At 45.7% G+C, this 26,146-nt stretch overlaps 1 protein-coding gene across 5 annotated transcripts in view; it reads left to right on the top strand.

Annotated features, from left to right (window-relative positions):
• Positions 1 to 17,783, top strand: part of LOC133966245 (signal-induced proliferation-associated 1-like protein 2) — a 78,512-nt gene extending 60,729 nt beyond the window's left edge. The window contains exons 12-22 of one of the 5 annotated variants that reach the window (XM_062401075.1): positions 563 to 666; positions 860 to 948; positions 1,940 to 2,313; positions 4,067 to 4,315; positions 5,575 to 5,628; positions 7,063 to 7,201; positions 10,987 to 11,206; positions 12,617 to 12,748; positions 15,025 to 15,142; positions 16,417 to 16,495; positions 16,940 to 17,783. In XM_062401075.1, coding sequence (XP_062257059.1) covers positions 563 to 666; positions 860 to 948; positions 1,940 to 2,313; positions 4,067 to 4,315; positions 5,575 to 5,628; positions 7,063 to 7,201; positions 10,987 to 11,206; positions 12,617 to 12,748; positions 15,025 to 15,142; positions 16,417 to 16,495; positions 16,940 to 17,086 — 1,705 coding nt within the window. In that variant the 3' untranslated portion in view covers positions 17,087 to 17,783. Of the gene's footprint in view, positions 1 to 562; positions 667 to 859; positions 949 to 1,939; positions 2,314 to 4,066; positions 4,316 to 5,574; positions 5,629 to 7,062; positions 7,202 to 10,986; positions 11,207 to 12,616; positions 12,749 to 15,024; positions 15,143 to 16,416; positions 16,496 to 16,939 lie in introns of those variants that run through there. The other 4 variants (XM_062401076.1, XM_062401077.1, XM_062401078.1 and 1 more) reach the window with 4 other exon arrangements.
• The last annotated feature ends 8,363 nt before the right edge of the window (positions 17,784 to 26,146 follow it).

Below are 26,146 nucleotides of genomic sequence, written 5' to 3'. Positions count from 1 at the left end.
ATTGCTCAGGTGTAACATCTGTCAGTCTGAGACTCAAACATGAGCAGAATCCATCAGAGACCACTGTCTGTGTGTAAGCGATTACAGACCATGACAAGAGGCTTAGCTCAATGCCGCTGCCTCCCTGTCAGAGGCCCTCAAAAGTGCACCCGACTATCTGGGATCACCGTGCACCATCAGAGCTGCCGCCATGCAGAACAACACACACGCTGACTTGCCCATTGAGCTCCAGCTACAGTCTTTGTTTAATACTGAAGACATCAGGAGACACTGTTGCCTCTGTTCATCTGTAACCTTTATTAGCTCTTTAAGATTTAATTAAGACCCACTTTGAAAAATTTGCCTTTTGTCGAGAGCAGGAGAATTCGAATGAAAGGAACTCACTCGTCAGCGTTGTCTGGCTGCTTTTTGATTTTATTATAGGCTCAAGTGATTCAACCTTAAGTGATCAAGTTAATTGCTGTGTGGCTGCGGTGAATGTGTGGAAGCCACTCTCTGAAAACAATACGGAGCTAGCTCTGTCGTGTAGGAAAGGATAATAATTTACTCTTTGTTTCTGCAGGTGTCCTTCCCCTATTCTTCATGAGCGTGCAGGGGACATCCAGGGGGGTGACGGGGAGATCCACAGGGAGAGAGAGCCTACTCTGGAGAGGACCAGATCTGCAGGTAAATCTGTTTTCTTAAGGCAATTTCAGGCATGAACTGTGGAGAATGTCTGGACAGTTGGGTTTAGACTTTCTCCAGAGTTAACCTCACTTTTATAAACATGGGGGCTACTTTCAGGAGATTAACCAGTTGTTAACCAGTCCTGATTCAAATGCATGTAACTCTTTTTTTCTCTTTTCGTCTCGGTGCACAGAGGCCAAATGGCACATCCCCTCCACCAAGATCCTGAACCCTCTGAAGCAAAGAGAAGGAGGAAAGGACTCACCCAACAAGCTGTCCAGGGTAAATGACTGACCTACTTTCATTTCAGTATGACAGACGCTGCCCACATAGCATGTACTGGAAATCCTTGTCAACCTGCTCTGGAGGGCACAGCGTTTGAAAGTTTAATGCAGCATTGACTGTGTGTGTGCTGTGTTTGCAGTGCTTCACTCTGCACTGTCAGACCTGGTTTCCCCCACATCACTGTGTGAATCAGGGTGATTGTCCTTGTTTATGAGATTTGCAGCAATCAGCATTTCAATTGGGGTGTTCAGCCTGGTGTCGTCCCCTCTTGCCGCTCTTTGCACTTATCACTTGGGCTTCATCAGCTTGCCATCGGGCGTCTCATCTCATCACCATTTGTGGTTGTCTCACACTTTTCTAGGACACATTTTCCTCGAAGGTTGAATATATTAAGTGCTCCATTCTCTCATCCTCCCCTTTTCTCTCTGTCCCCGCTATCTCATTTATCTTTTTTTTTGGCCCATGCACTCTCTCACTATCTTTTCTTTCTCCTTGATGCTGGAGGCAGACCCATGCAACTAAAACTTCCTTCAATGCTTTCAGCATTAACTCAGGCCAGTGGATGAAAATGTAAACCATCCCCTCATGCACATTGCCTGTTTTTTTCGCCGTTTTCTACGCTGTGATTTCTGTTGCTTCCATAATTCAGCAGCATTAAGCGTTGCATAATGAAGAAAACATGACCCCTGAGGTCAGTGTTGATGTAATTTAACATTTTTTTACTCACTGAAAAACCAGAAATAAAAAGGTCACGAGTAAAGTATGGGACATTCAGCGTATTGTGTTTCTATTTCTTCTTATTAATCTCAGCTAGTGAAAGTATTAGGGGCTGTCACTTCAGTCAGACACACATGAACATGTAGACTGATGGGTAGACCCCTCCCTTCTGGTGTGCCAGGCATGTTAAAACATGCACAAAAAAAAATTTGCAGTTGCTGTTTGGCCTCATCTGATTTACTGCATTTCTCGCTCTCTGTGTTTGCACCAGACGGGCGATAAAAATTCCAGCCACTCGAGTAGCAACACTCTGTCAAGCAACGCCTCCAGCAACAGCGATGATAAGCACTTTGGCTCCGGAGACTTGATGGACCCGGAGATGCTCGGACTCACCTACATCAAAGGGGCGTCCACAGACAGTGGCATTGACACTAATCCCTGCGTGGCCCCCGGGGCCCGGGTGTTGCTGCAGGGCAGGATGGGGGAGCAGGGACACCCCTGGGTGTCGGAGCACCACGAGGACGGGGCATCAGAGGAGGATCACGGGAAAATGTACTTACCGCAGGGATACGCTTCGGCTATTATGTCGAGTCACGCAACAGAGGGCAGCATCGGGGACCTCAGCGAGATTTCTTCACATTCAAGGTAGAGCACAGATGTAACTTTTATCTGTTAATGTGTAATTTCAGATTCTTTTAGGTTTTAGGGTCAAATTAAAAGAAAAAAATGCCTAAAAAAAGGAGATTGTAGAGGTTTGCACACATGGTCAGAGGGTATGGAGTCATATGCTTTTGCCTCAGCAGTCACCAGATCCAGTCAAACTCAATACCCCTGGGAAATTTTTGATTGACATGTTAGAAAGCGCTCTCTCTGTGCCAGGAAGCATCAACGCTGAAGACGCCCACAAAGACTGGATGTGGTTGTTGCATTATCCACAGCAACTCTGATGTTTTTTCTTGTCTATGGGCAATTACTCCATTCTGTCTTGACTTAATTCATCTGTGTGTTGGGTCATTGAATTTCCCACTGAGTAAAACCCACACCCTTTTCATGGTATATGGCTCAGAGCACAATCCACTGTGTTCAAACATGTGAATGTACATTCATATATACACCACCTCCGCCACACTATTCAGCCCATTATCCGATCTGTTAAACATACACACGCACAAAAGGATGGTTTCAGGCTATTAGTTGACCTTTTCCCCTTTTCCGTGCTCCCTCACTCCTGACCCGCATCCTGACTCATCCAGCTGTGCTGAAGCCGCTGGGTGGGGCTGCTGTCAGGCTGGAGCAACATGGGGGTTGTGGGTAGGGTTCATCACACCGTGGTCCAAGTCCTCCTCACCAGACTGGGGCCCAGCTGGGAGAGAGGAGGGGTGTCAGAGAGGGGTTGGCCCCGAAGCCACTCACAGTCTGTCTTTAGGAAATAGCACGGGTATGTCTTTGTTTATGCCGTGCAGCATTATGTGGGAGCAATCTGTTCAGATCACTGAGCTGTTCGGGAGGTGTCAGAGCTGTCCACTACAGCATATCATTCAGAATTTAGGAAAGAGCACATGCCATCACCTTGACCACCCCGATGCTTCCCACCTTTAATGTGATGGACTTTGTCGGCTGAGTGTCATCTGAACAGTGAAGCAGTAGGAGCACACTTTGGAGGGTGTGGCCCAGATGGTCATGAATATGGAAACATGAGTGTATAAAGGCACCACCTAAAGCCAACAGTGAAGTCTCAGTAATTTGAGGCAGAACGAGTAGTGTTTGATGAATGATGGATGATGGATGAAATACCCTCGCTAGTATTAGCAAGGAGATTTGTCTCAAAATGCCAATTCACTGTGTGAGTAAATGAGTCCAAAGGCATCAAATAGAAAGCGTGTTATATCGTTCATAAATATAACCAGAAACAAAAACAAAAAAAGGTTTGAAACTGAAATGTCACCTTAATGTTACAAATTGGATAGAAACCACTGGGAGGAAGTGGAAACATGTGTCTGGGATTTGAATGCACTGACCCTTTAATCCAGTTTGTCAGTTGATATTTGACTAAATAGTGAAAGGACAAAGTTCAACGGGAACAGTCACATGAGAGACTGGATGTGAGTCATATTCCAATGTAGGTTAGAGGTGAACTAGCTGGAATACGCGTGTGTGGAGAAAATAATGTCACCCCCGTCGAAGCCGACAGCAGCAATCAGCTTCAGAAATCATCACCGTTTCTCAACATGGGACGTCACTGCATTACTGGAAGACTCTCTCATTTTTCATTGTTAATGCTTTTATATACTTTTAATCACCACTTTGTTTCGTTGTTTGTTTTGTTACCTCATTTTGAATGCCATCATTTCCTCGTCATTTTTTGAGTTACATTATGCTTTTTTTGCTGTCCGATCAGTGGCTCACACCACTCTGGCAGTCCCCTCGCCCGTGGGGCCAGATACTGTATATCCGCTGACTCGTCCAAGGTGTACACCATCCCCCAGACCAGCAGCTCAGGGCCAGAGCCAGAGCCGGGGCCCAGCTCGGAGGCCTGTGGACAGACACGGTCCGAGCTTGGCTGTACACTGCTGCTGGGGGCGAAGACTACTGGCGATGATGATGAAGACCGCAGCACTGAGGGACCTCCCAACATTTCAGAGTGTGGGTGAGTGTGTGCATGTGTGTGTGAGAACATCGCCAAATATGCTCTTATGCCACAAAAACAAAAGAGTTTGGTGTCCGTTCACATGGTTGATATAAAGTTCAACACTAGCTATCATGCAAAGGTACATGTCATACTTTTCAGTCACACTCATTGACCCCATCACCTTTCTCTCACTGCTGAGCTGTTTCCTCCCAGACTTAAAATTACACACGCGTGCCAAACCCGTTCCAATACAAGTGTCCCCCTCCATCAGGCCGCCCCGTGTGCCTTAACTGGCTTTGATTGAAGCCGACAGGCACAAAATAAATAAGCTCAATGAAGCCGCGGACATAATACACTTGGCACATGTCACTTGTGGTTATTGATTGTTCCCGTGAAGCCGCGTCCCCGTGGACTGCCCTGTTGAGCCTCCACCAGATCAGCATCTCTGCTGGGGAGCCAGGCAACGATCCAGACATCAGCCTGACGACACCAGCCACACAATAGCCTGTGGGGAAAGGGATGTATGCAGTTATTCAGGCATGCTCAAAATGTATATACTCCCTGCAGACTTCATATGAACAACTACAACTGAATGTATCAGTCTGATGATTAAATCCTTTGCTGTGGAGAGCAGGGCCATTGATTCTCTCTCTCTCTCTCTCTCTCTCTCTCTCTCTCTCTCTCTCTCTCTCTCTCTCTCTCTCTCTCTCTCTCTCTCTCTCTCTCTCTCTCTCTCTCTCTCTCTCTCTCTCTCTCTCTCTCTCTCTCTCTCTCTCTCTCTCTCTCTCTCTCTCTCTCTCTCTCTCTCTCTCTCTCTCTCTCTCTCTCTCTCTGTCTCTCTCTCTCTCTCTGTGTGTGTTGGGCTCGGGGCATATTTTGAAGGAATAGAATGTGAGATTCGCCCTGAAAGAAAACCCCCTGCTCTTGCTCCTAAGTAATTTCATCGAGGCTTTGAAATTTGCCACTTAAGGCCCGTGTGATTGATCGCATGCACTGAAGTCATCTTCTGGCAACTTATGAAAAAGCTCTGTAATTCAGTTACCCTCCCCGTTGTTTGTTTATATATTCCTACAGTTTTGTTTCATCTTGCATAACCGCGCCTCATGATGAATGGCCTAATGTTACTCACTGATATTGTTCTAACTTAATGAAGTTTCTCTTCCCTCATTCTAAAAACGTTGCTCCTCTGCTCTAACATTGTATGTAAACGCAGGATGTGTAAAAATGCTCCTAACCCCCGGCTGTTTGTCTCTTGCTGCTGCTGCTTCCTGTTCCAGAGGAGCGGAGAGCTTGTTAGCCTTCCTTCTCAAAATGCTGGCTGATCGCTCAAGGTACACAGTCAGTTAAAGTCAACCCCGTGGCCCCGATCTGACCCAGCCCACCCTCCGCACCTCCCATGTCCTAGACCACCACCCCATTCCTCTCATCATGTGCTGGCCCTACCATGTGGCACATGCTGACAGTGGAAGGCGACCAGCTGTGGCTCAGTGGCTGTGACATTTCTGCTGTATCTCACACAGAATCCCACTGCTGTGTACAGTCCACCAACACTTCTTCCTGTCTGACCCTCATCCAACTCACTGCACACACTCCTGTTTAAGGACAGAAGCAAAGTTATGAATTTTCATAATAAAATGGACAGTAATACCTTGATGAGACTGAAATAGGTTCTGCCACATCAAGGTGAATCAAAAGGGTTTCATGTACCAACTCTTTGCACCTCAGCCAAGTCTCAAAACAATTAATCATTATTTCTGAAATTGAGACATTGAAAACATAACTTTTTTTCTCTCGCACTCATCTCACGACCCACTGATTTCGCATTGTAAGCATTTAACAGAGGTTCCCATGTGTTGGAATAATCTTTCATTACCGAGGTCAGGTCCTTAGCGATGCTGCAGATTTCCCCTAACCACAGATTGATCACGGAGGAACAAATTGGGCAGGAGCTTGAGGTTCAGGGGGAAATTAAAGTTGTTTTTCCTAGCACCAAGTCACGAACAAACAGAGCTCAGTAAATTGCACTTCTTCGTCATAGATGCAGCCTTCACAACCGAGCAATTGTTTTTGAACAAGAGATCTCCTGGATCAGTTAGAATGCATCTGGCAATACTCGTCTATGTGTTCAGGGCTTGGTTGCCATGGTGCCAAAAGCTTAAAACAGGGCAACTCTCAGCAATAATGTCTCTAGGTAACCATCAGGGCCAGGCTGTCCCATCGTCTCGCCGTCTAGTGTACCCCCCTGTGGCCATCTAGCACCCTGCCAACAGCACTCAGCGTGTCATGCTCACAGGCTGCTCACTAAAAGCAGAGGTCTCACAGCCACACAACTTCAGCTGCCGTGTCGCTCGCATCGTCCTCGCACTACCTTGTCTCTGTTTTCCGTCCCTCTATTTTCCCTTCCTTTCTACCTTTCACAGTGCTTGGCTTCGTTTTCGCTACAGTCTCTTTGATCATTTGTTTTTGGCAGACAGAGATGAGACTGGGAGTGGGTTTGAAAATGAGTGTTTCCTCCCTAGCTCCCTCTCTAACCCTGTTTCCCCGAGATCACCTGACTCGCACTGAGCAGGGAGGCACCTGATGTTGGCATGCTAACACGGACTTCACCCGAAACCCCTTGGTCCGATACTGACATTATCCTCTAAATAGCTGGGGACACCTGTCAACCCGGGCTGCGATGGCTTGAGTTCTCGCTCGCAGGTTTGTGGATCGTGTGACCCCTTCTGATGAGCCCTGCTCTTCTGTGCCCTCTCTCTTGTCCACAGGCAGCTGTACGCACAGGAGGCTGCCTGCCGGCTCCAGGATGCAGAGCGGGATGGGAAATCGCTGCAGAGGCTCACAAAAGAAGAATACCTTAAAATGATGCTGCCCGACAGCCCCCCGGGAGACGACAGGAGTCGGAAGGTGAGATCTTTGTGGCCGACTGATTCTCTAAATGACATGATAATTCAGACGTTTTTGACACATGGACAAATTAAACCAGTTGGAACTATGATGCTATGATTGATTGCATAATTACATGACAGTGTACTGCAGCCCTTAAGGCTACTTTCTCACGCTGACTTACAGACGTGGTACGTATGAGGCCAGAACCAGAGCAGATAACCTTGTGCTGGGAAGCATGAAAAAGCAGGAAAAACATCTGCTGCCTCTCAGCTAGCCCCCGCTGCCGAGCACCTCGACTCTCCAAACACAAGACTCCTTCAGCCCCCACTGACTGGCACCCAGTGTTTGGTTAATTTGATTTATAATGGACCTGAGTTTGATCAGTCGGGATGTCATGGATTAAAGGCAGGAAGTTGCAGAGAGTGCATCGATGTTTGATGATCCTAGGTCCTTCCGACTCTATTAATTGCATTTTGAGGTCCCGGTGCCGCCCGCCGTCCCCCATCCCCCATCCATTATCTCTGAGGAAGGGACCCAGGATACGTACAATAAGCTATTTTTGGATGCCGTTCAATTCTAATACAAATGCATTTCATCCCCTGAGAAGGCAAACATGTCCTCTGGCGCAGGCAGGCCTTGTCTCTCACATGAAGAAGCTCAGTACACTGATGAGTTTGTCTCGCTGTCATGCATCGTGCTCGCTGTATATACAACGTGGCCCCTGTCAGAGAACAGGCTCAAATGAAAGCAGGTGTATCGGGGCCCTTTGCTGTGATTTTCTTTCAGTTGGATCTGTTTTGTTCCCCACAGAGGAGAGAAGCACAGTAACCAGTAGAAAGGTGCACACTGCTGCCTATCGGATTCAAAGAGGAGTATGGTCCTCGTTGTAATCTCAGTCTCCAGAAGGAATCTGTGCAATAAAGCAGTGTGTGGAAAAGCGATCTGGGAAAGAGATGCAGGAGCGAGGGCAGGATGCCAGACACTCTGACCATATACACATCTGATCCCAATGAACACATACTGTTCTTTTCTGGGAGCAGCTTCTCTGGGGCTGCATGTTTTCAATCATCAGCTGGCACGTTAAAGGACTCAAATTACAGCAATGACAACGTTGGAAACATGGTTGATTTATTGTTGATTTCTTACAATCTGACTTGCTTAATTTCCTAAGTAATTAAAGAGAGTCTACGGTTAAGGATAATGTGTGTGTCACTTAGGTAGTCACCCGATGCCATTCTTTGTCTGGGTGAGCAGGTGCAGAGAGGTTTTCCTCGCCAGCCGCCGTGTCCGCTGGGAGGCCCCTTCCACAGACAGGCAGACTATTGTGTGGCTGACGTAAAGGAAAGGCCGCTCACCGCTTATTCTCCCACAGCATTCCACTTTTGAACCTCCTGTGGGAAAGAGAGAGAAAAAAAAAAAAAGGATTTGAAAAGGTGGTTGTCCAACACATCCTCCCAAGTGGCACGTCAAAGGCTTCCAAAGCTGCTTGTTGTCGTCTTTGTTCGGTGTGGGCAGCGAGGACAAAAAACTAAACTCCGGTGGATGTGTCACCGCTGCCTCGACTGATAAGAGTGTGGCTGTCGTACACAAGTATCAAATCAGGACGAGGTGCATTGACACTCACATTGTCTATAATTGCAGATTTGATAAATACAATATTCTGTGTAATGTGTACAGAAGGTTGAGCCAACCAGTGCCAAGCTGTGTTCCGAAGCCTTATTTGAAACTGTAGATGAAATAAATCGTTGCCTCTGAAAAACATCTAGGCCCGATTGCAAATGGTTTCATTTACCGTGACTCCATTTACTGGAGTTCCTGCGTCTGTGGTGTTTTTTTTTTATGTAGGAGAGCAGCAAACCCTGATGAAAGTTGTTATGATGAGCGAGAACCTTATGAGGTCTAATCTTGTAAAGTTGGGTGGGAATCTGAGCAATAAGAGACACCCATGTTGAGTTAAAGCCTCTGAGATGTTCTTTCAGAGGATGTGCGTGTGTTTGTGTGCGGAGCTTTGCATTCCGGTATATATATCACCGCTTTAAAGACGCTCTAGATGTTTGTGAAATTCTCACCATGAGATTTGTGCGTCTTTGAAATGGAGATGGCTGGGTGTTGGCTTCTGGGGATACCAGTCTAATGTTGGTTACAGCTGGTAAGCCAAAGGCAGGCATTTACCCATCTGGCCGACTGCCCCGCATATCATTTGTGGCCACTTTTGATGTCACTCCAGCAATATTTATGTAAGCTAAACGGGACAATGATAGATGGGATGGGTGTTTTGTGGTTTTGTGTGTTTAAACAAGAGATCCCCTGTCAAAACTGCAGCCACGGCCATGTAACTCTAGTATCTCTGCAGTGGTGTGCTGCGTAACGCTGTTCACAGGAGACATCCCTCAGGATTCGGCTGTTCAAGCCCCCTGAGCTTGTTTTTACTTTACTCTTGCAGTTTCCTTTGACCACAATGGCGTCTGCAATAGGCTTCTTTACCTCGTTTAGATTTGTTCCCTCTTATTCTAGAGAGCGTGCACAATTTGCAAATAAAATGTATTCACTTTACTTAACGCCCCTAGGCTTCACTTAACCGTGCTGATCGGTTTTCTGGTTTGTAAATAAGGAACCGAAATAAAATGTGTTCTGACTTCATGAACAAATAAGATGATCACTGCGTTAAATCAGCAATTCCAGGAGTTTTTAGCCTCCCTTGACACGTCAGCTCAGCATTTAGTTAGGGGACAATTCCGGTATTTACCAACATGTCGTTTTAAATGTCACCATTTTGATTCAAAGGTTTGTGCTAACTTTGCAATAACAGCATGTTTTCTTTTTTTTGGGGGGGGGGGTGGTATCGTGTGAAAGCTCCTTGTGGCTCCATCAGCTTTCTAAATAAACCTTTACACAGAGACATTTCAAATGCTTGTCTCTGAGTCGATATCTTTTTATCTGGGCCTTGAGAGGTGATGTGGTTTTCTGAGTGCCATTCTAGTTTCTTGTTTTATTGGCAGCTGCAGGATTAAAAGAAAATGAGAATTAGAAGTACTCCACAGGACATATTTTGATAGAAGTTTTAATCCAACATTACATTACTTTGGACCAAGATATTTTTTATATCTGATTCCTCCATTTTGATATAGTCATGTCATCCTCGTAATATGTTTGCTTAGAAGACAGTGTAAATATATAAGTAGTACTCACACATAAACAAATCAGTTTGGATGAATAAGTAAATTGACCTGGATGTAGATCCCAGAGCACAGGGCTACTTCCTGTGTTTCAGTCATACTCAGAGAATATCGTTTAGCAAACACTGAAAAAGTTGTGAATTCTCGCATCAGTATTCTCCTCGAAATACAGGCCGTGGTATTTTTGTATTCATTTAACTTGAATTTCTATCAATTCCATTTTATGTTTTTATTTTCATAAACGTAAAGCACTTTGAGATGCATTTCTTATATGAAAGGTGCTTATTATCATTATTATAAGCTGTGGGACTATCGGTTGCCTCAGTGCAGTGACCTCTTGTCACCACCTCCACAAGCCCCGTCCGTTATTTTTCCCACTCTGACTGACACTCGCCAGCTGTTCTCTATCCATCTGCATTTTCCTAAGAGCACAGTCTGTAATTGATTCCTGAGACTGCTCCCTGATGTTCCCTTCCCTCCTTACTGATCCCAGCTGCCTGCTCGTGTAAAAGCGCTGTGCAGGGAAGGTGCAGACAGGGGGCCATCGCTGGGGGTTGGCAGATCAATCTGTTCTTTGCATTGCTGCGACCATCTCTTAACAAACTGTTCTACTCTTCCATCTCGCAGGGGTCGGCGGTCGGCAGTTTATCACCGAGACGCTCCCTGTACCGGACGCTGTCGGACGAGAGTGTGTGCAGCAACCGCAAGGGTTCGTCCTATGCCAGCTCGCACAGCTCCATGCTGGACCAAGCCATGCCCAATGACATCCTCTTCAGCACCACCCCACCTTACCACAGCACACTGCCCCCTCGCATTGTCCACAACCAGGGAGCATCCAACCTCAGAAGTAAGTGCACAGTGATGACATTCACATGGGGCCACGTGGCGCTAAAGAAACATCTAAAAACATGTAAAATATTAGATTTATCCAAGAATATAGCAAAGTTGCTAATATGTCGGAGAGAGACAAGGACTAATGTCGTCTCCCTCTGCATGTTGTTCTTGGATGATGAACCTTCTTCTGTGGCGAGAGTCAGGATGAAGATTCTTGTTTGAAGAGCCACTTGTGTCATAAATCTCATTAGCTCAACTGGTGAACACTCCAGCATCACTCCTCAATAGAGCCAACTAATTCGAACCGGGTGAAGTAGTGTGAAACTTGCGAGGGGCCCTGCCGCGCCGTCTGCATTAAGCAGACACCTGTCACTGCTGGCGAGCGCTGCCCTCTCCACTGTTCACTGAATATGTATCAGCAACGAGAGGCGTGATGTGTCCTTCCTGCGCCGCTGCAGGTCACCAAGATCTCTGACATGAACATGCCTATTTTTCCATCAGGAGTGTCACAATGTCTGTCATACATAATGTTTCATTCACTCATCAGTCCCTGCCTGCCTCCCCTCTCCGTCCCTGCTGTCTCATTACCATACCACTCCTCGCCCTGTCTCCGGCTAACGTCCCGAGACAGAAAATGGCTTTTGGAAAGATGCTTCTCTCTCTTTAGCCTCTCCTGGCTGTCAACCTGATGGATTCCTGATTGTTTTGAAGGGTAGCTGAGCACACAGGCTTGCTGAAACGGCCCAGTTTGGTAAACAGAGAATCACTCCAGCTCGGAGAGGCTGGATATATTTAAAGGAGAGTGTCAGCATCACCTCAAGCTCCCTCTGTCTGTTCGCTGCTTCTCCTCTCACGATTTGTGTTTTCTCCTGAACACCCCTCGCCGCAGAATGGACGCTTGTTTATTTGGTTCCCTGTCTTTCAGGAGGGTAGAGGGAGACGGAAGGCACGGAGAGGAGATATTGATTGAAACATGAAGACATTCACTTAGACAAGTCATTTATTGCCTCTCAGACAGTGCCTTTGCGTGCGCTATGCAGAGATAGCAGTCGCTAGGCTGTCATTCTGTCACATTGATAGAAAAGTATTCCTTCCAAAGTTAAATTGTTTACAAGCGTAAGGAGGATTTCTCGTTTAAGGGCATTTAGATCAGAGGTGGAGTGAGTTGATGGTATGATTGGATCCGAGCGACTAGTGAGCCCAGGCGAGCGAGGTGTCCCGATGTGCAGGGCTGGAGTTAGGTAAAGATAATCTCTTTTAGCAGTGATGACTAGTTCAAATGAAAACCCCTGCCTCCCCCCTCTAAGCCTCTCCCTATTCTCCCGACCCCTCCTGTCTGATGCAAACTGATGGGTGACTCAGATTAGTCCTTAAACCCAGGCCAGGCTAAGACACTGATCGGAGTGCCTGCCTGTCTCTGCAGATGAGTTTTGGTTCTCTGACGGCTCCTTGGCGGACAGGTCCAAGTTCAGCGACCCGGGCCTCATGCCCCTCCCAGACACCGCCTCGGGCCTGGACTGGACCCACCTGGTTGATGCAGCACGAGCCTTCGAAGGTAACCAGCCTGGCTGAAGCTGCGGGCACATTGTGCGACTCCTCCCCCCTACACCACCGCCTTCTTCCCCCCCTAGACGTGTTAGCTGCTTAGCACGAATGTGTTTGTGTGTGTGTGTGTGTGTGTGTGTGTCGGCAAACTGCAAGTGCTCGCTGGCTTGCATGTGTAGGTTTGATTTCGCTGCGTGTTTGTGTTTCCTAAGTGCTGTAGAAGGTGACTTTTGGGAATCCCTCTGCTCTTTGCGCCTCCACTCTAAGCCCCATTGCAATTCCCAGCGAGCAGTGTAACTCGGAAGAATGAACCATCATTTCTCTGCACGGACACAGAGACAATTCTCACACCATAAAGTCAGCAAGTCCCCACTCAGGGAGGGCTCTCAAAGCGGTGACTTGTACTATGAAGCTCTTGGGTTGATAGTTTGGGGGTAATTTCAAGTCCTCTCTCTGCCTTTTGTCCATTAAATTTGCATACGGTCCACTGGAGGATAGTGGGATTTTACTTTCTTCTTGAAAATGAAGACGGACACATTTAGACAGCCCAAAGTGGCAGGTTCTCCCCTTATGGATAGAAATCTTCACTTTTAAAGACGGACCGTTTCTTCTTATTAAATGTCTGAACAGCTGCTTTAGAGTGTTTGTGATTTGTGGTGGCACCTGATTCTGGGATGAGGGATTTAGGAATCAAGCACTCACATAAATGCACGAGGGTTTATCGAAAATGAAAGCTGCCTTTTCACTCAGTCTCTAACCTCAACACATCTTATCACCTCATGATCGACATCATTACTTTTTTTCTAGTTTTCGACCATGCCAGTCTATCCTCCATCTTTCACGAAATCGTATATAACATGCCACGAGTTTCCTTCCGCTTGAACTCAACCCGACCCCGCGACCAGCGAGCAGGCAATGTAGCATGTGACCGTTCATTCGTCATAATTAATCAATCCTCTGGGGAGTTTCTCCTTTGATACACTTCCTGCTGCATCGCCCGCAGCATATCATTTAACTAGAGTGGAATCATCGGAGAAGATGCAGAGTCTGACTGGCAGCAAGAAGGCGGTTGTCACGTCACCAGGGCCGGCCCAGAAAAAAAAGCGCTGTGTTAACCTGAGGCTTGTTGCCGAGCAGAAAGTGGCTCCGGGCTGCCATTGTGCCATCATGTGTGTTTAACCAACTCTGTTTACAGCACGGAGAGAAAGAGGTTGGCAGAGATTTAAAGCATTTTTTTTAGTTTTCACTACCGTGGTCCTGTGTTTCCTGAGAGACCTCCTCACCTTGGAGAGTAGAAGCTGTGGAAATAAAAAATGGGCCTTTGTTCATCCCAGCAACAAAAGGCTTTTTTGTGGAATCACCGAACGCTCTCGTTGTAAACAACTGGGAAATCTTTTAACATGACCTCAGAAATAAATCAAGCACAGCATGTCCACTCGCGTAGATTGTCATGATTTCTCTTTCGCGTAATCTGTGTTTGTTTGATTTTTAGCCGCTTGCTCTCTAAATCTGTGGAAACACGGGGTCACGCCAAAAAAAAAGACAAGCGGCTTGCCCGCGCCTGACGCCGTTTTCCTCGAAGTCTTTAATCTTTCTGATGCAGCCATCGAGTATGATGAAAATGTTCATTCATATGTAAATTAAAGCATGGCCTCCCCTTTCCTGCCTCGTCTGAGCAGCCGACTCCGGGCTGCATCAGCTTTTGTCTTGGAGTGGATTAGCTTTCATTTGGGGGCTAAATTAATGGGAGGGTTTCCTTAATCTTCATCATGAATATGCAGATCCTCCTATCTTTAGTCTCAGACCAAGGGGCTTGAGTGAGAGTGGATTCTAAAGAAAAGGGCATTATGCCTCCAAACTGAGCAGTCCCTGAGCGTAACATGCCAAGTTTGGGCTTTCCATGGGGCTTTGAGGGAGCTTAAGGGCCTGATATGGTAAAACAAGCATGACTGGTGCGTTACAGCTCTGGGATTCAGCCCATTATGAGCCAAACAGCTGTCAGAGGAGCCTCCGAGGGGTGAGGACACCGGAGCGACCCCCAAGGCACGTACTTGATCTGGGATTGTCAAAAAAGGCTGTTTACCACCTTGTTCCTTATTGACGAGTTCATTCATATAAAGCATGAATGAATGAATCACCCCCATCCTGTCAAGTGCTTGCGTGTGTGTCATTCTTCTCTATTTTAGCTGCATGTGGACACCGGGAGATTTCTGGACCAATTTCCTGTTTTATTGTATATGTTAAGGTTATGATAATGACCTGTTGCGTCCCCTGCTCTCTCTCCAGATCAACGCGTGGCGTCCTTCTGCACCATGACGGACATGCAGCGCGCCGAGGCCTTGCAGATCTCCAGAGAGCTGACCAGACGTGTGGTGGAGGCGGAGGGAGCGGCGCTGGAAGCAAGGTACGGCCTTACAGCCAGACACAAACACACAAGCACGGATAATTCGGTAGCAAGTTAATAATTGACTCTTTGTTCAACCCTGCATCCAAATGGTGATCATCCAATCGTAGCTTGGCGGCCGTAACCTTAGCACAGCAGGCCTGTCAGGAAGATTTCTCCACATGATGAAGCAGTGTGCATGAAGCGCTCACAAGAGCAACACTCTGTATTTCAATAGTAAGGATGGTGGTGTCACCCTGAAAACAACCCAAGAACAAAAGGTGTACAGTGTGAATCAAACTGTCTGGCTTTTTTAATACCAACAGACAAACACCTGTGTAGGAGTAGAACATCCCCAGTGGGAGCCACAGTGTTGGTGTATTAGAGTTGAGTGAAACAATAGCAGCTCTGTCCTGCTCTTTATGCAGTTTAGACAAGCTCCAGAAACTTCAGTCAAACCAGTTTTAGATTGTGAAACTTTTGGCAAATGCATTGTTGTGTCTCGTCTTCAAATACGGGTGACGGTGAATGTTGTGTGTCTGCTAGAAATGTGAAGCCTGTTTGTTTTACCTACTCTTAAAACATCAATACAAGCTATGACTGTTTGGAATGGGTTGTTTTCATGGTCGTGGTGATGCTGGTTGCAAGTGAACTGCAGTAATTGAGCTGTTCATTCAACATTCCCTCCTGTGTGTGGGTGCATAAATAGCCATGATCGTTTGAGGCAATCTCCTTTTTTTTAGCAGGTTTATTTTAAAATCATGCGTACACCTGCTGATTTATGGATATTAGAGGAATCAGTTGTCGTGAATGCACACGTTGTCATGACACACATTGTTGTCATGATTGATAGCATCACTGAGATTAATGAGTTAATGAGTCCAGCCACCACTGCCACAGAGCCCTGCTCACCTGTTTAGTCACAGTTTATTCACATTCAACATACCTGGGGTCCACCTTGCAAAAGATTCAACGCTGCACTTCCTCGTTCCCTTAACGATAGACCGGCCACAGACAGATAGAGATGAGATACAGGCAGAGATTTCTGGAATTCTTAGTTAGAAGATGGATTAGATAGAATTCACCAGTAAATCTGTCTCCATACTAATTGTAAACTGCACACTTACTGCGTAAGAAGAGAAATGTTGACTGGCAACAGCAGCTAAATGCAGGACACAACAAGGGCTCCATTATTAGCTCCTGTAACCTGGTAGAAACTCTTCTGTGTTATTTCTGTGATGTTTCTGTCTTGAGTCTTGACTCTTCACTACAAGCTGCGCTCTTCTCCTCTCCAGCGGCTCTCCCTCTACGCTAACCGGCAAAGTCAACCAGTTGGAGGTGATCCTCAGGCAGCTGCAGCATGACCTCAGAAAGGTATGTGTGTATATCGAACTACTTTCTGGATTATGTGTTCACCAGCAGTTAGTTTTTTTCCTTTGCTCTCCTTTTCACATCAGCACTCTGTGCATGACCGTGTCGCACAGCTCAGGAGAGTAAGACACTGAGTAATGGGTGCCCTGAGGTCTCTGTAATATAAACTCATCCACTTAATTCGATATCCTGCTTCCTTTCCTTATTGTGTCCCAGCCCAACATTTCCCCACCTCCACTAATGTGCTTGAAATGGAGAGAGGAAATGCACTTTTATCAGGACAGAGAAAAGGCTGCTTTGCCATGTTAATGCCTCCCATTTACACGGCCCCGACGAAAGATGGATGTTCTCGTAATAGCAGGGGCTTTTGTCAGCCCCCTTCTGTAACGCATTTATTTTTGCTCCGGTTTCCCGGTGTTGATTGTGTGTTTGTGTTGGTGTGTTCAGGAGAAAGAGGACAAGGCGATGTTGCAGGAGGAGGTGCAACACCTGAGGCAGGATAACATGCGGCTGCAGGAGGAGAGCTTGTCGGCGTCGGCTCAGCTCAGGAAGTTCACAGAGTGGTTCTTTCATTCCATCGACAAGAAGCCCTGAGAGGGACGGAGAGAGAGAGAGAGACCTGCAGAAAGAGGGGAAGAGAGGACGAGATGGTCTTCACTCCTCCTAGGCACCCACTCAACTCCTACTTAAGCCTCCCAGATGATCCACAGGCAAACAAACTTTCAAACAAACCTTTACAGGCCCCTAGAGAAATTAAGACTCATTAAAAAAAATAAGCCCTGTGGCTTTAGGAGACTGTCGTGCAGCCGTGTGTGGAGTGACTTGAAACCCTGATCTGGACCTTTTAGCTTCGGGATCGTCCTCTTGTCTGCAGTGCGGGGCTGTTTCTTGCTTTAACGGTTTTCTGTGCTGGGAAATAGGACTCTCGGGAAGCGGCCTCATATCCGGTGCTGGAAGGAGAAATAGAGAATGGCAAACCCCAAGGGGCCCCCTGCCCGTGTCCCTGAGATCTTCTTACAGTAGTGGAATGTAAAGCTCATTTACTGTAGTCAACATATAATCTACCTACGTATGTCACGTCAGTCTACTGTACTGTATACTCAGCTGTACTGTATCATACTGCGCACACTGTCACACAGCTGTTTCTGTGCCGGCCTTCACGGACACAGGAAAAGTAGGGAGGGGGAGGTGGGGGAGGAATGTACTGGACATAATGAAGTGGTACTTACTGTCTGCTTGCACCAAGAGGAATCCACATGAGTCGGGTCTTGAAACGTACCGTGGTTGTGGGAGGGGGTGGGGTGGGGGGGGGGGAAACATGAATGTAGCTCAAATGAGACCCTTTTGTTTTCTTTGGAAGTCACAAAAAAGGTTTCAAGGTTTGATGTTTTGGTTTTCGTTGAATTAATACCACTTTTACTTTGTCCTCAGTGTCGTATCGTAGGGTCACACGGCAGTAATTTTGATGTTTCGAGGTGCTTTTCCCTAAACACACATACACACATGCATCTGTCAGTAGTTTTTTTCCATTCACTGTCACAATGTCCTAGCAATAACAAAAGTGGTAGTTTCAAAACTGTGTTTTTAAAAAAATAAATAAAAGAAGAAGAAGTTAGCACAAACGTGAAGAGTTCCTGTTGAGAAGCAGTTGTATTTGACATGTATTTATAAAACTGTGCCTAAAATTCTCGGTTGTAAATGGATTGTTTCTCTTTGCTTTTAGTCGTCTTTTCTAAACACAAGCCTTGTCTGTGGCTCACTGATATAAAATCGTGTGTGGATGATAATGATGTGCTTGTGTGTTTGCGTGTGTGTGTGTGTGTTTGGGGGGGGTAGTTTCACAGCAAAATGTGTTCTTATGCAGTGGTTTCTAGAGCATTAGAGCAGGCGCCAGTGAACCACACTTACAATGCCAAATGTGTTTATTTCTGTACATATCTGCCACAGAAGTGTCTTGTATTTAACACTATTATTTAAGCCTATTTAACCTAAAGTTGTTTATTTTATTAAAGGTATTTGTTTTAAGTTTTTTTTTTTTTTTTCTGCACTAAGGAGAGATAAAGCTCTGTGGATGTTGTAAAGTGTGTAGCTTGCCAGGGCAAAAAAATATATATATTTAAATATATAAATGATGAATTTTTTTGGAGGTTCCAACATTTGGATGCTGCTAGATTACAGTTTGCTGGTTTGTATGCTTTTAAAAATGTCTCTCTCCATAAACTGTCTCATCCCTGGTGGGACACTGGTGGCTTTTTGTTTTGGTTCAAATTTTTGCTTTGTTGTTTTTTTAAATAAATGTAGTTGTACAAATAAGTCATTTTGTGGTCTTTATTACAAATTATACTTTTTAAGACACCCATTATATAACAATAGCCATAATAATGACAAAAAGCTGTAGAATTTTCTTTAAGTTGCTAATTTGAGAAAAGAGTATCAAATAAACAATGATTAAATCAGGCGCTCGGGTCAGAGTTAGATTGAAAGCATATCGATAAATACATATGCATGGAAAAATTGTGATTTTAATGTGATTTCAGGCCCCAGGTCCTGAGAAAGCTCCCTAATGAAAATGTGTCTTTTAGAGCAGAGTCTGCCTCCTCAGTGTGATTGTTCCAAAGCCAGAGCCCTAACAGAAAATGTGGAATGGTGAACAGGGCCTACACCGAGGACCTGTGGTTATGACCAGGTGTAGATTACATGTATTTAGGTGCATGTCCTGAATGGAATAAAATTTCCATAAATGTACATGAAGCCAATGGAGAGAAGCTGAAATCTGAGTAATAGGCTGCTGCCTTTTGGACAAGCTTTCATTTATGGAAACTCTAAAAAATGAAGTTTAATAATGTAGAACGTAGAACCCATTGCTGTTAAAGGAAGAGCTCATGTTTTTAAAGTTTCTCAAACAGGTGGTTTACACAGAGCTGAGCTAACCATGTTTCACTAAGCTAACAGTTTGCACTAGCTTTATTTTGACTGTGCCAATCAATGAACACATTTCCCTTATATGCCTGTGTCTACTGAGAGTCTCCTCTCCTTGTGTGAAGTTATCCCTTCCTAATGCATTTGTAATGACACAGATCCACCATCTTTGTTCTATGTAAAAATTAATTCCTATGATCAGTCAAACGAAGTGTGGGTCTCACAAAGCTAACCTGTTGAGAATGAAAAGCCATTTACTTACATCCATCCACCACCACAGCCGAGTAACCAAAATAAAGACTTGATTTGTGAATCTCTCCTCACTAAGTCTCCAGATCTCAACACATTCTTACATTTGCCTTTTAGGTGAAAAACTGAGCTACAGAATCTGACAAAAAAAGAAAATTCAAAGCAATACTAGCAAATGATTTGTGTGTGTGCGTGTTTGTGTGCATGTGTGTGTGTGTGTGTGTGTGTGTGAGTGGTTATAAGGGTAAACCTTGGTTTAATACCATCATTTTGGGGACAAATTGACTGGTCCTGATAAATTTTAATGACTGGTTGAGTGTAAAGACTTGGTAATGGGGTTAGAATTAGGTTTATGTTAGCCATTTAGTTGTGATGGTTAAGTTACAGTAAAGGGCTAGTGAACGGATAATTTCAGTGAGTGTCCTCACAACTACAGAGAGACAAGCGTTAGTGAGTGAGTGTGTGTGTGTGTGTGTCCTCAGCAGTGAACTGATACCTGCTCTCCAGGTGCCGGCGAGAAACAAAGAGCTAATTTTGAGCCGTGCATTCGCGGAGCTCCCGCAGGAGACGGCGAGAGATTGTCCTCCAGACTTTTTCATCCTCTTATTTTGTCAACAGCAGGTGTTCTAAGACTATCGAATGGAAACACGAGACCCTAATGTGTTTGTGACTTGATTCCCCGCGTGTTGGTCTGCTTTAAAATAAATGACAGATGCTGCTTTTCACCTCGGGGACGGCAAAGGCTGAATAATTAATCATAAGCCTTTTTGGGTGCGGAGAAAAAAATAAGAAAACAATTCAATTTGTTTGCTACTTTCTGCGTAAACCTCCTGCCCAGCTGCTGAAGTGTGGTCCAATCTATCACGTCCTCCCGGGGCTGGTGGGTGAGCAGCTGCAGTGGATTGTGGGTAGAGTTGTGTTGGCAAAGTCCTTTATGGATCTTATGTCTTACCTGTGAGGGACTCGGAGCCAATTGATGTAAAAATGTATTACATGTTTTTATTTCTGTACCACCTCTGTGTCAGTTAACAGTGAGTGAGACCAATAGGATAATAAAAGAAGTAGCTTCTTCACTTCATGATGGCCCTTGAGGTTATGACATCACCTGGCAGCTTGACCGGCCTCCTGAGAGGCTCCTGATCTCTGTCTGACCTCTCTCCCTCAGTCCTGCCCAAACCAGAGCTGCCCACAAAACGCCTGCTTGGTCGCATGTGTTCATGGACGAGCTCCGGGTCTGGCCAACAGCAACGGCCAGTGAGACGAGATAGTTAATCTACGTGTGTGCGTGCGGTGCCAGGACAGCAGATGGGAGCCCACACTGGCACAGGACGAAAGTGTCTGTGTCTGTCATAGGCGGATTCCAGGGTGTGTAGCGAGGGGTAAGATCAGGAGTTCGACCAGCGGCCGAGGAGAGGAGCGGAGCCAAATGGCTCTGGCACGAGAGGAATCTGGAGAAATATCCAGGGGACGGAGGCAGAGGGTGAAGATGAAAAAAAGCTGCAGGGGAAAAAAGACGCATGGGACCATTCCAAGACTACAATGACATAGTGGAGTTTTATTAGCCCTGCAAAATATGCTGACAAGCAGTAAAAGTTAGATCCAATCCATTAGGGTGAGAATCTGCACTAACCAGATGGAAGAGCTTACACCCACGCAAACTGTATTGATTCCTAATATTCGACTGTGTCAGCGGATAGAGGAGTGGAGGCTGGCGGTCCAGGAGACACGGCGGTCCACTGCTCCACAGATTTGTTGCTCATCACACATAATAACATGTGACTGTGTACGCAGTTGTCCTGCGTCCACAGTCCCTCAGCAGATGCTCCTCCGTTGTGATTGCCACCCCGGTCGGGATCACGTTACCCAGAATAGGGTTCAGTGTGCCCAAAGCACAGCTGGCACGGCACAGAGGGAGGGGGGGGGTCAGTGTGTGGAGGTCAGCCTGTAGTTATTGCCTGCAAAATATCAAGTGTCAGTATCAGCTTCATCTGAGACAATGGGTTTGATTTTGTGTCGCAGTTGCTGACAACATCCAATCGCTTGGATTTCGGGCAATTATTCATATATATCGGGATAATCTCTGGATGCATTATTCAGTGCAGCTGTTGTGTTTTCCTCGGTTCAATATCTTCCTACGGCTTTTACCAGAAAGTCGGTTGTGCGCAGTATTGACCACGGCTCAGATATTAAGCACCGAGGAAAGAAAAATTCAATAAGCATGCCTTCGGTGTTGCCAGACAGTTATGAAATCTCAATCGTGTTGTGTGCCTGCCAGGCGTAACGGCAGGATTAGCTCTCTCACCTGCACTGCTTATCTGTGCAGCTCATCTCTCCTCTGCAGGTGCTTTGAAACCCCCTCCCACTCATTGGGGCGGTGCGTCACACACACACACACACACACACACACACACACACACGCGCACACACACACACACACAGCACAAAAGAACCGAAATACGAGAGGGGAAGAAAAGAGAAGAAAGATCCTCCAAAACAGCAGACAGGCATCTCTCTCTCTCCATCTCTCTCTCTCTCTCCCTCCCTCGTCTGCCTCCGGGGTCCCCACGGTCTGTCACTATCTGTCAGTCAAGTCACAGGTGACCAAACCTCTCAGCTGAACCTAGTGAAGGGCGACATCTCATAAGCCGCTCGCCTGCCTGCCTGGCCTCAATAGAAATCAAAAAAGGGTATTAAAAAAAAGGAAAGAAAAGAAAATAATTTTCCAGAAAGGTCATTGCTGGCAGAAAAGCTTGAAATCTCACACGCGCGGCTGAGACAAAACCGCTTGACCGGCCTCTTGTGCTGTCGCCGTGTGCCGATGAAAGTGCTCTGTTGTGTTCCCTGTGTGTGTTCTTCCACCGCCAAATTAGATAAAGAGACAGGAACAAACAGATAAGACAGGGCTGCTGAATTATCTTCACTGGTCGAGATGTCCTTGTCTGTTGTCCTTTTCATCCGCCGAGCAGCAGCGAGCGCCGCCATTGATCTCAATCGGCTTCCTCTGGTGCAGGCGGCCCCAGCTGAGAGGAGGCATTCAAGGCGTGGGGCCGGTGGGCGAGTGGGCGGCGGGTGGTGGTGAGGAGGAGCTCAGACCCAGATCACTACACTGACTTATTCCTTCTCAAAGAAGAAAAAGGGAAAATCTAAGATATTGATTATGCAAAGTCGCCTTAGTCTGGCCGGGCCTTTGTGCCTGAGTAGCAGGGTTGATTTTTTTAAAGGGTCATGGGAATATTGATATCTGGATGGCGAAGGGTATGTGTGGGAGTGGGGGGGGCGCACAGTACCGAATAACGAACAACCCCCACTGACCCATCATCAGCAATAAAAGCTTAACTGGAGAAGAAATCGATGCCGTGTGCGAGAGGGGGGGGGGGGGGGGGTGCACGGAGAGACACTGGAAGGTCAAACACAAAGAGCTCAGGAATGAGGGACACCAGGGTGCGTCTGCCTTCACCCGGTCACACGCACGTCACACTGTGAAAGAGAGCTCATGCTGACCTGTCATCACCTGCAGGCTACATCCGCCAGGGAGGTTCCGCTCTCACCCCTGTCCATCTGTCTGATGGTCTCGTGAGCACTATTACACAAAACTACCAGACTGGTTACCAGGACACTTGGTGGAAGGGTGCAGTATGGGTCAGGTTAGAAGCCTTTACATTTTGTAGAGGATTGGCCTCAGGTGGTGGATCGAGGATTTTATTTTTGTCTCTCTTTAACATCGCGAGATTCCGAGTTTTTCAACATTTTCGTCAATCTCCCAGAGAATGATTTTCAGATCTTGATAGGTAAAATCTGGCATTTAAAGATCTGGATCTGGTGGATCTGGCGAATTTAGAAGAGTGTGTCGGGCCTTCGCTTAGGCATGAGTGCCCTTCTACTTGAAAAGGTTCTGCACAGTTTATCGGAATGTGGGGAACATATCAGAACAAAACAAGGGATTGCTTGATTTGTTTGGTTTCATCCTCTGGGGACCATGAATGTCATTATATATTGTATTATCATTATTTATTTGATTTAAAAACTCGGGAGACACATTGAGGTAGAACCCTGGTGCTGAGGTACAGCATCACAATTCTATGATACAATACGATACATTCAAATTGTAACAGCAATAAAATAATACATGGTTATACCAGTAAAATAAATTAAAAGTAATGATAAATTTATATGATAAAATAAAAATAAAACAAGTATATTAAAATGAAAAGCTAAAATCAATGGTATTGTCAATTGATGCTCAGAATTGCCTCTGTGGGATCAATGAAGTCAAATTGATGTTATGTTGGACTCTATTGCAAGTGGGTGGATACTATAAGTTAAAGCAGAATCTCCTTTCTCTCTGTGTGGATCTTTGGCACCTGATGGGTGATCGGGTGAAATGTCCACAGACAAACAAACCCATAACTATCTCCAGGAATTAAACAATTATTTTCATGTAAACAAAGGAAAACAAGTTTTGTTAATAAAATGTAATCCCAGTTTTGTTCTTAGCCTCGACATATCAATGTGCACTTTAAAGGTCAGTTTCTCGTCAGATGCAGATGCCAAGATATCTGTAGTATTGTATCTTTCCATTGTTGACAAATGTCGCGGTGTATATTTGTTCGAGCATTTGTTGTAATTTTTGTGTTTTCTCGTCTGAAAAAATCCTCTCATAAAGTATCCGCAGTACAGACAAGGTCTTGGTCTGGACCGAAGTGGTGAGTCAATTGTCCAAACAACATTAGCATGCATAGAGTCCCGCTGCTAACGTGGCTAAAATGACCTCTGTCCCAGGTCATCGTCAGTGCTCACGTGATCCAAAATGTTCTTGAAAGTCAATTTGTAACCTCTCGTCTTACACTCCCCACCTGAGGAGTGTGTATCCTAACACACCCCTGCAGTGATTTTTCACATGCCAGATGGTGACATTGTGTTCCCTCAGCACGTTAACAGAAGTCATGTACGTATATCTATGAAAAACACACAAAGCGGAAGATCTTGATTCGTGATTTTAATCAGTCGGCTTAATCGCAGGACTTTATGTTCACTGGGAGCAATGAAGCAAACATGGAATATTGGTCTTTTCCTGAACTGCTCATTAACCGGTTCAATGAGTACAAATGAATGTTGACTTCTTCCTTGGTGACAGCTCTGTTTGTGATGTGGTGGAACAGAGCTGCGATGCCAAGGCTCAGATTGACCTGGATCAATCCGATGAATTCACCATTCAAATGACATGTGATCTATAGACTGTCACTGGGATATTTAAAGTACGCTTCAAAACTACAATTACCTATTTAATGCTAAGTGTATACTAAACTGCTATAGATGCATTATGACATCTAACCCACACATGACATCATTATATATAAATGTCTTTATGAATAAAATGAGGCCAAATTGCAGATGTCATGTTTGATGTGATGATAAAGATATGAGGGATAATTTCTCCAGCTCCACACACATGCCTGAGGAGGACCTGTTAAAGTTGACCTCTGACCCCGCTCATTACATTATATTGATTGCTTGTCCAATCAATAATAGACAACATAATAGGGTGGAGTGCATTTGCATAAAACAACCATCTCAACCTTTAATGTGAGGAAAACAAAGTGACGCCGTTCCAATCCTCTGACGTGCTGTTGTGTTATTTAGTCACTTACTTACTCACGACTTATTCGGTTTTGTTCCCCGGTGCGACATAACACTTTGACAAGTGCTCACCGCGCCGCCGGTGTAATTTATATGTGCAATAACAAAAGTGCAAAGCCCTGGTGATCTGTACGTCAAAGACGAGCGAGCTTTCTCTGCCAGATCCCAGAGGTACAAGAGACTCTCACTTCTCCGTCAGCTTTTTACTCTACCTCCATTCCATATGACGCCCGCCTCCTCCTGGTGTGAGGTCTTTTCTTCCTTTTGATACAGTTTTCAGATCATTTTTACTTTATGTTTACAATGTTTCTGCTATTGTGCATTTTTAACTTCAACGCTTAGGTTGTGTTTTCTTCTTGATTTTGGTTGTTTCACCGTCTGTAAGTAAGAAGGGTTACACAAGAACAATTCAACAGATAACAATGAAACTTGGTGAAGGGGGAGAGCACATAAACGTTTGGTGTGGATGTGGACCAAGGGACCAATCCAGGGGTTTTGTTACAGAGAACAGCTCATGGATCTTGATGAAAAAAAATCCAGTACATTTCGAGGACTGTGTTGGGCCTTGGTGGAGGTATGTGCTCTACTGAGTGCCATTACAGTCTTGTAATATATTTTTTAATTAAGACATTCCCATCAGCCTCAGCCATACTTTGTTGGCAGTCATTTGAGCTTTGTTATACATCTAACCATCCATCATCTATGTCTCTTATCCTTGGAGGATCCCGTCCACTCCCTGGATCAGTAGCCAGAATATCGCAGGGCAAACATGCAGAGACGTGCGGGTGTGGCTCAGGAGATGAAACGGGTTGTCCGCCATTTGGAGGGTCAGCAGTTTGATCCTCATCC

This window comes from Platichthys flesus, chromosome 12 (genome assembly GCF_949316205.1).
Source record: "Platichthys flesus chromosome 12, fPlaFle2.1, whole genome shotgun sequence".
Classification (NCBI taxonomy): domain Eukaryota; kingdom Metazoa; phylum Chordata; class Actinopteri; order Pleuronectiformes; family Pleuronectidae; genus Platichthys; species Platichthys flesus.
This window is presented reverse-complemented; position numbering and strand designations above follow the sequence as displayed.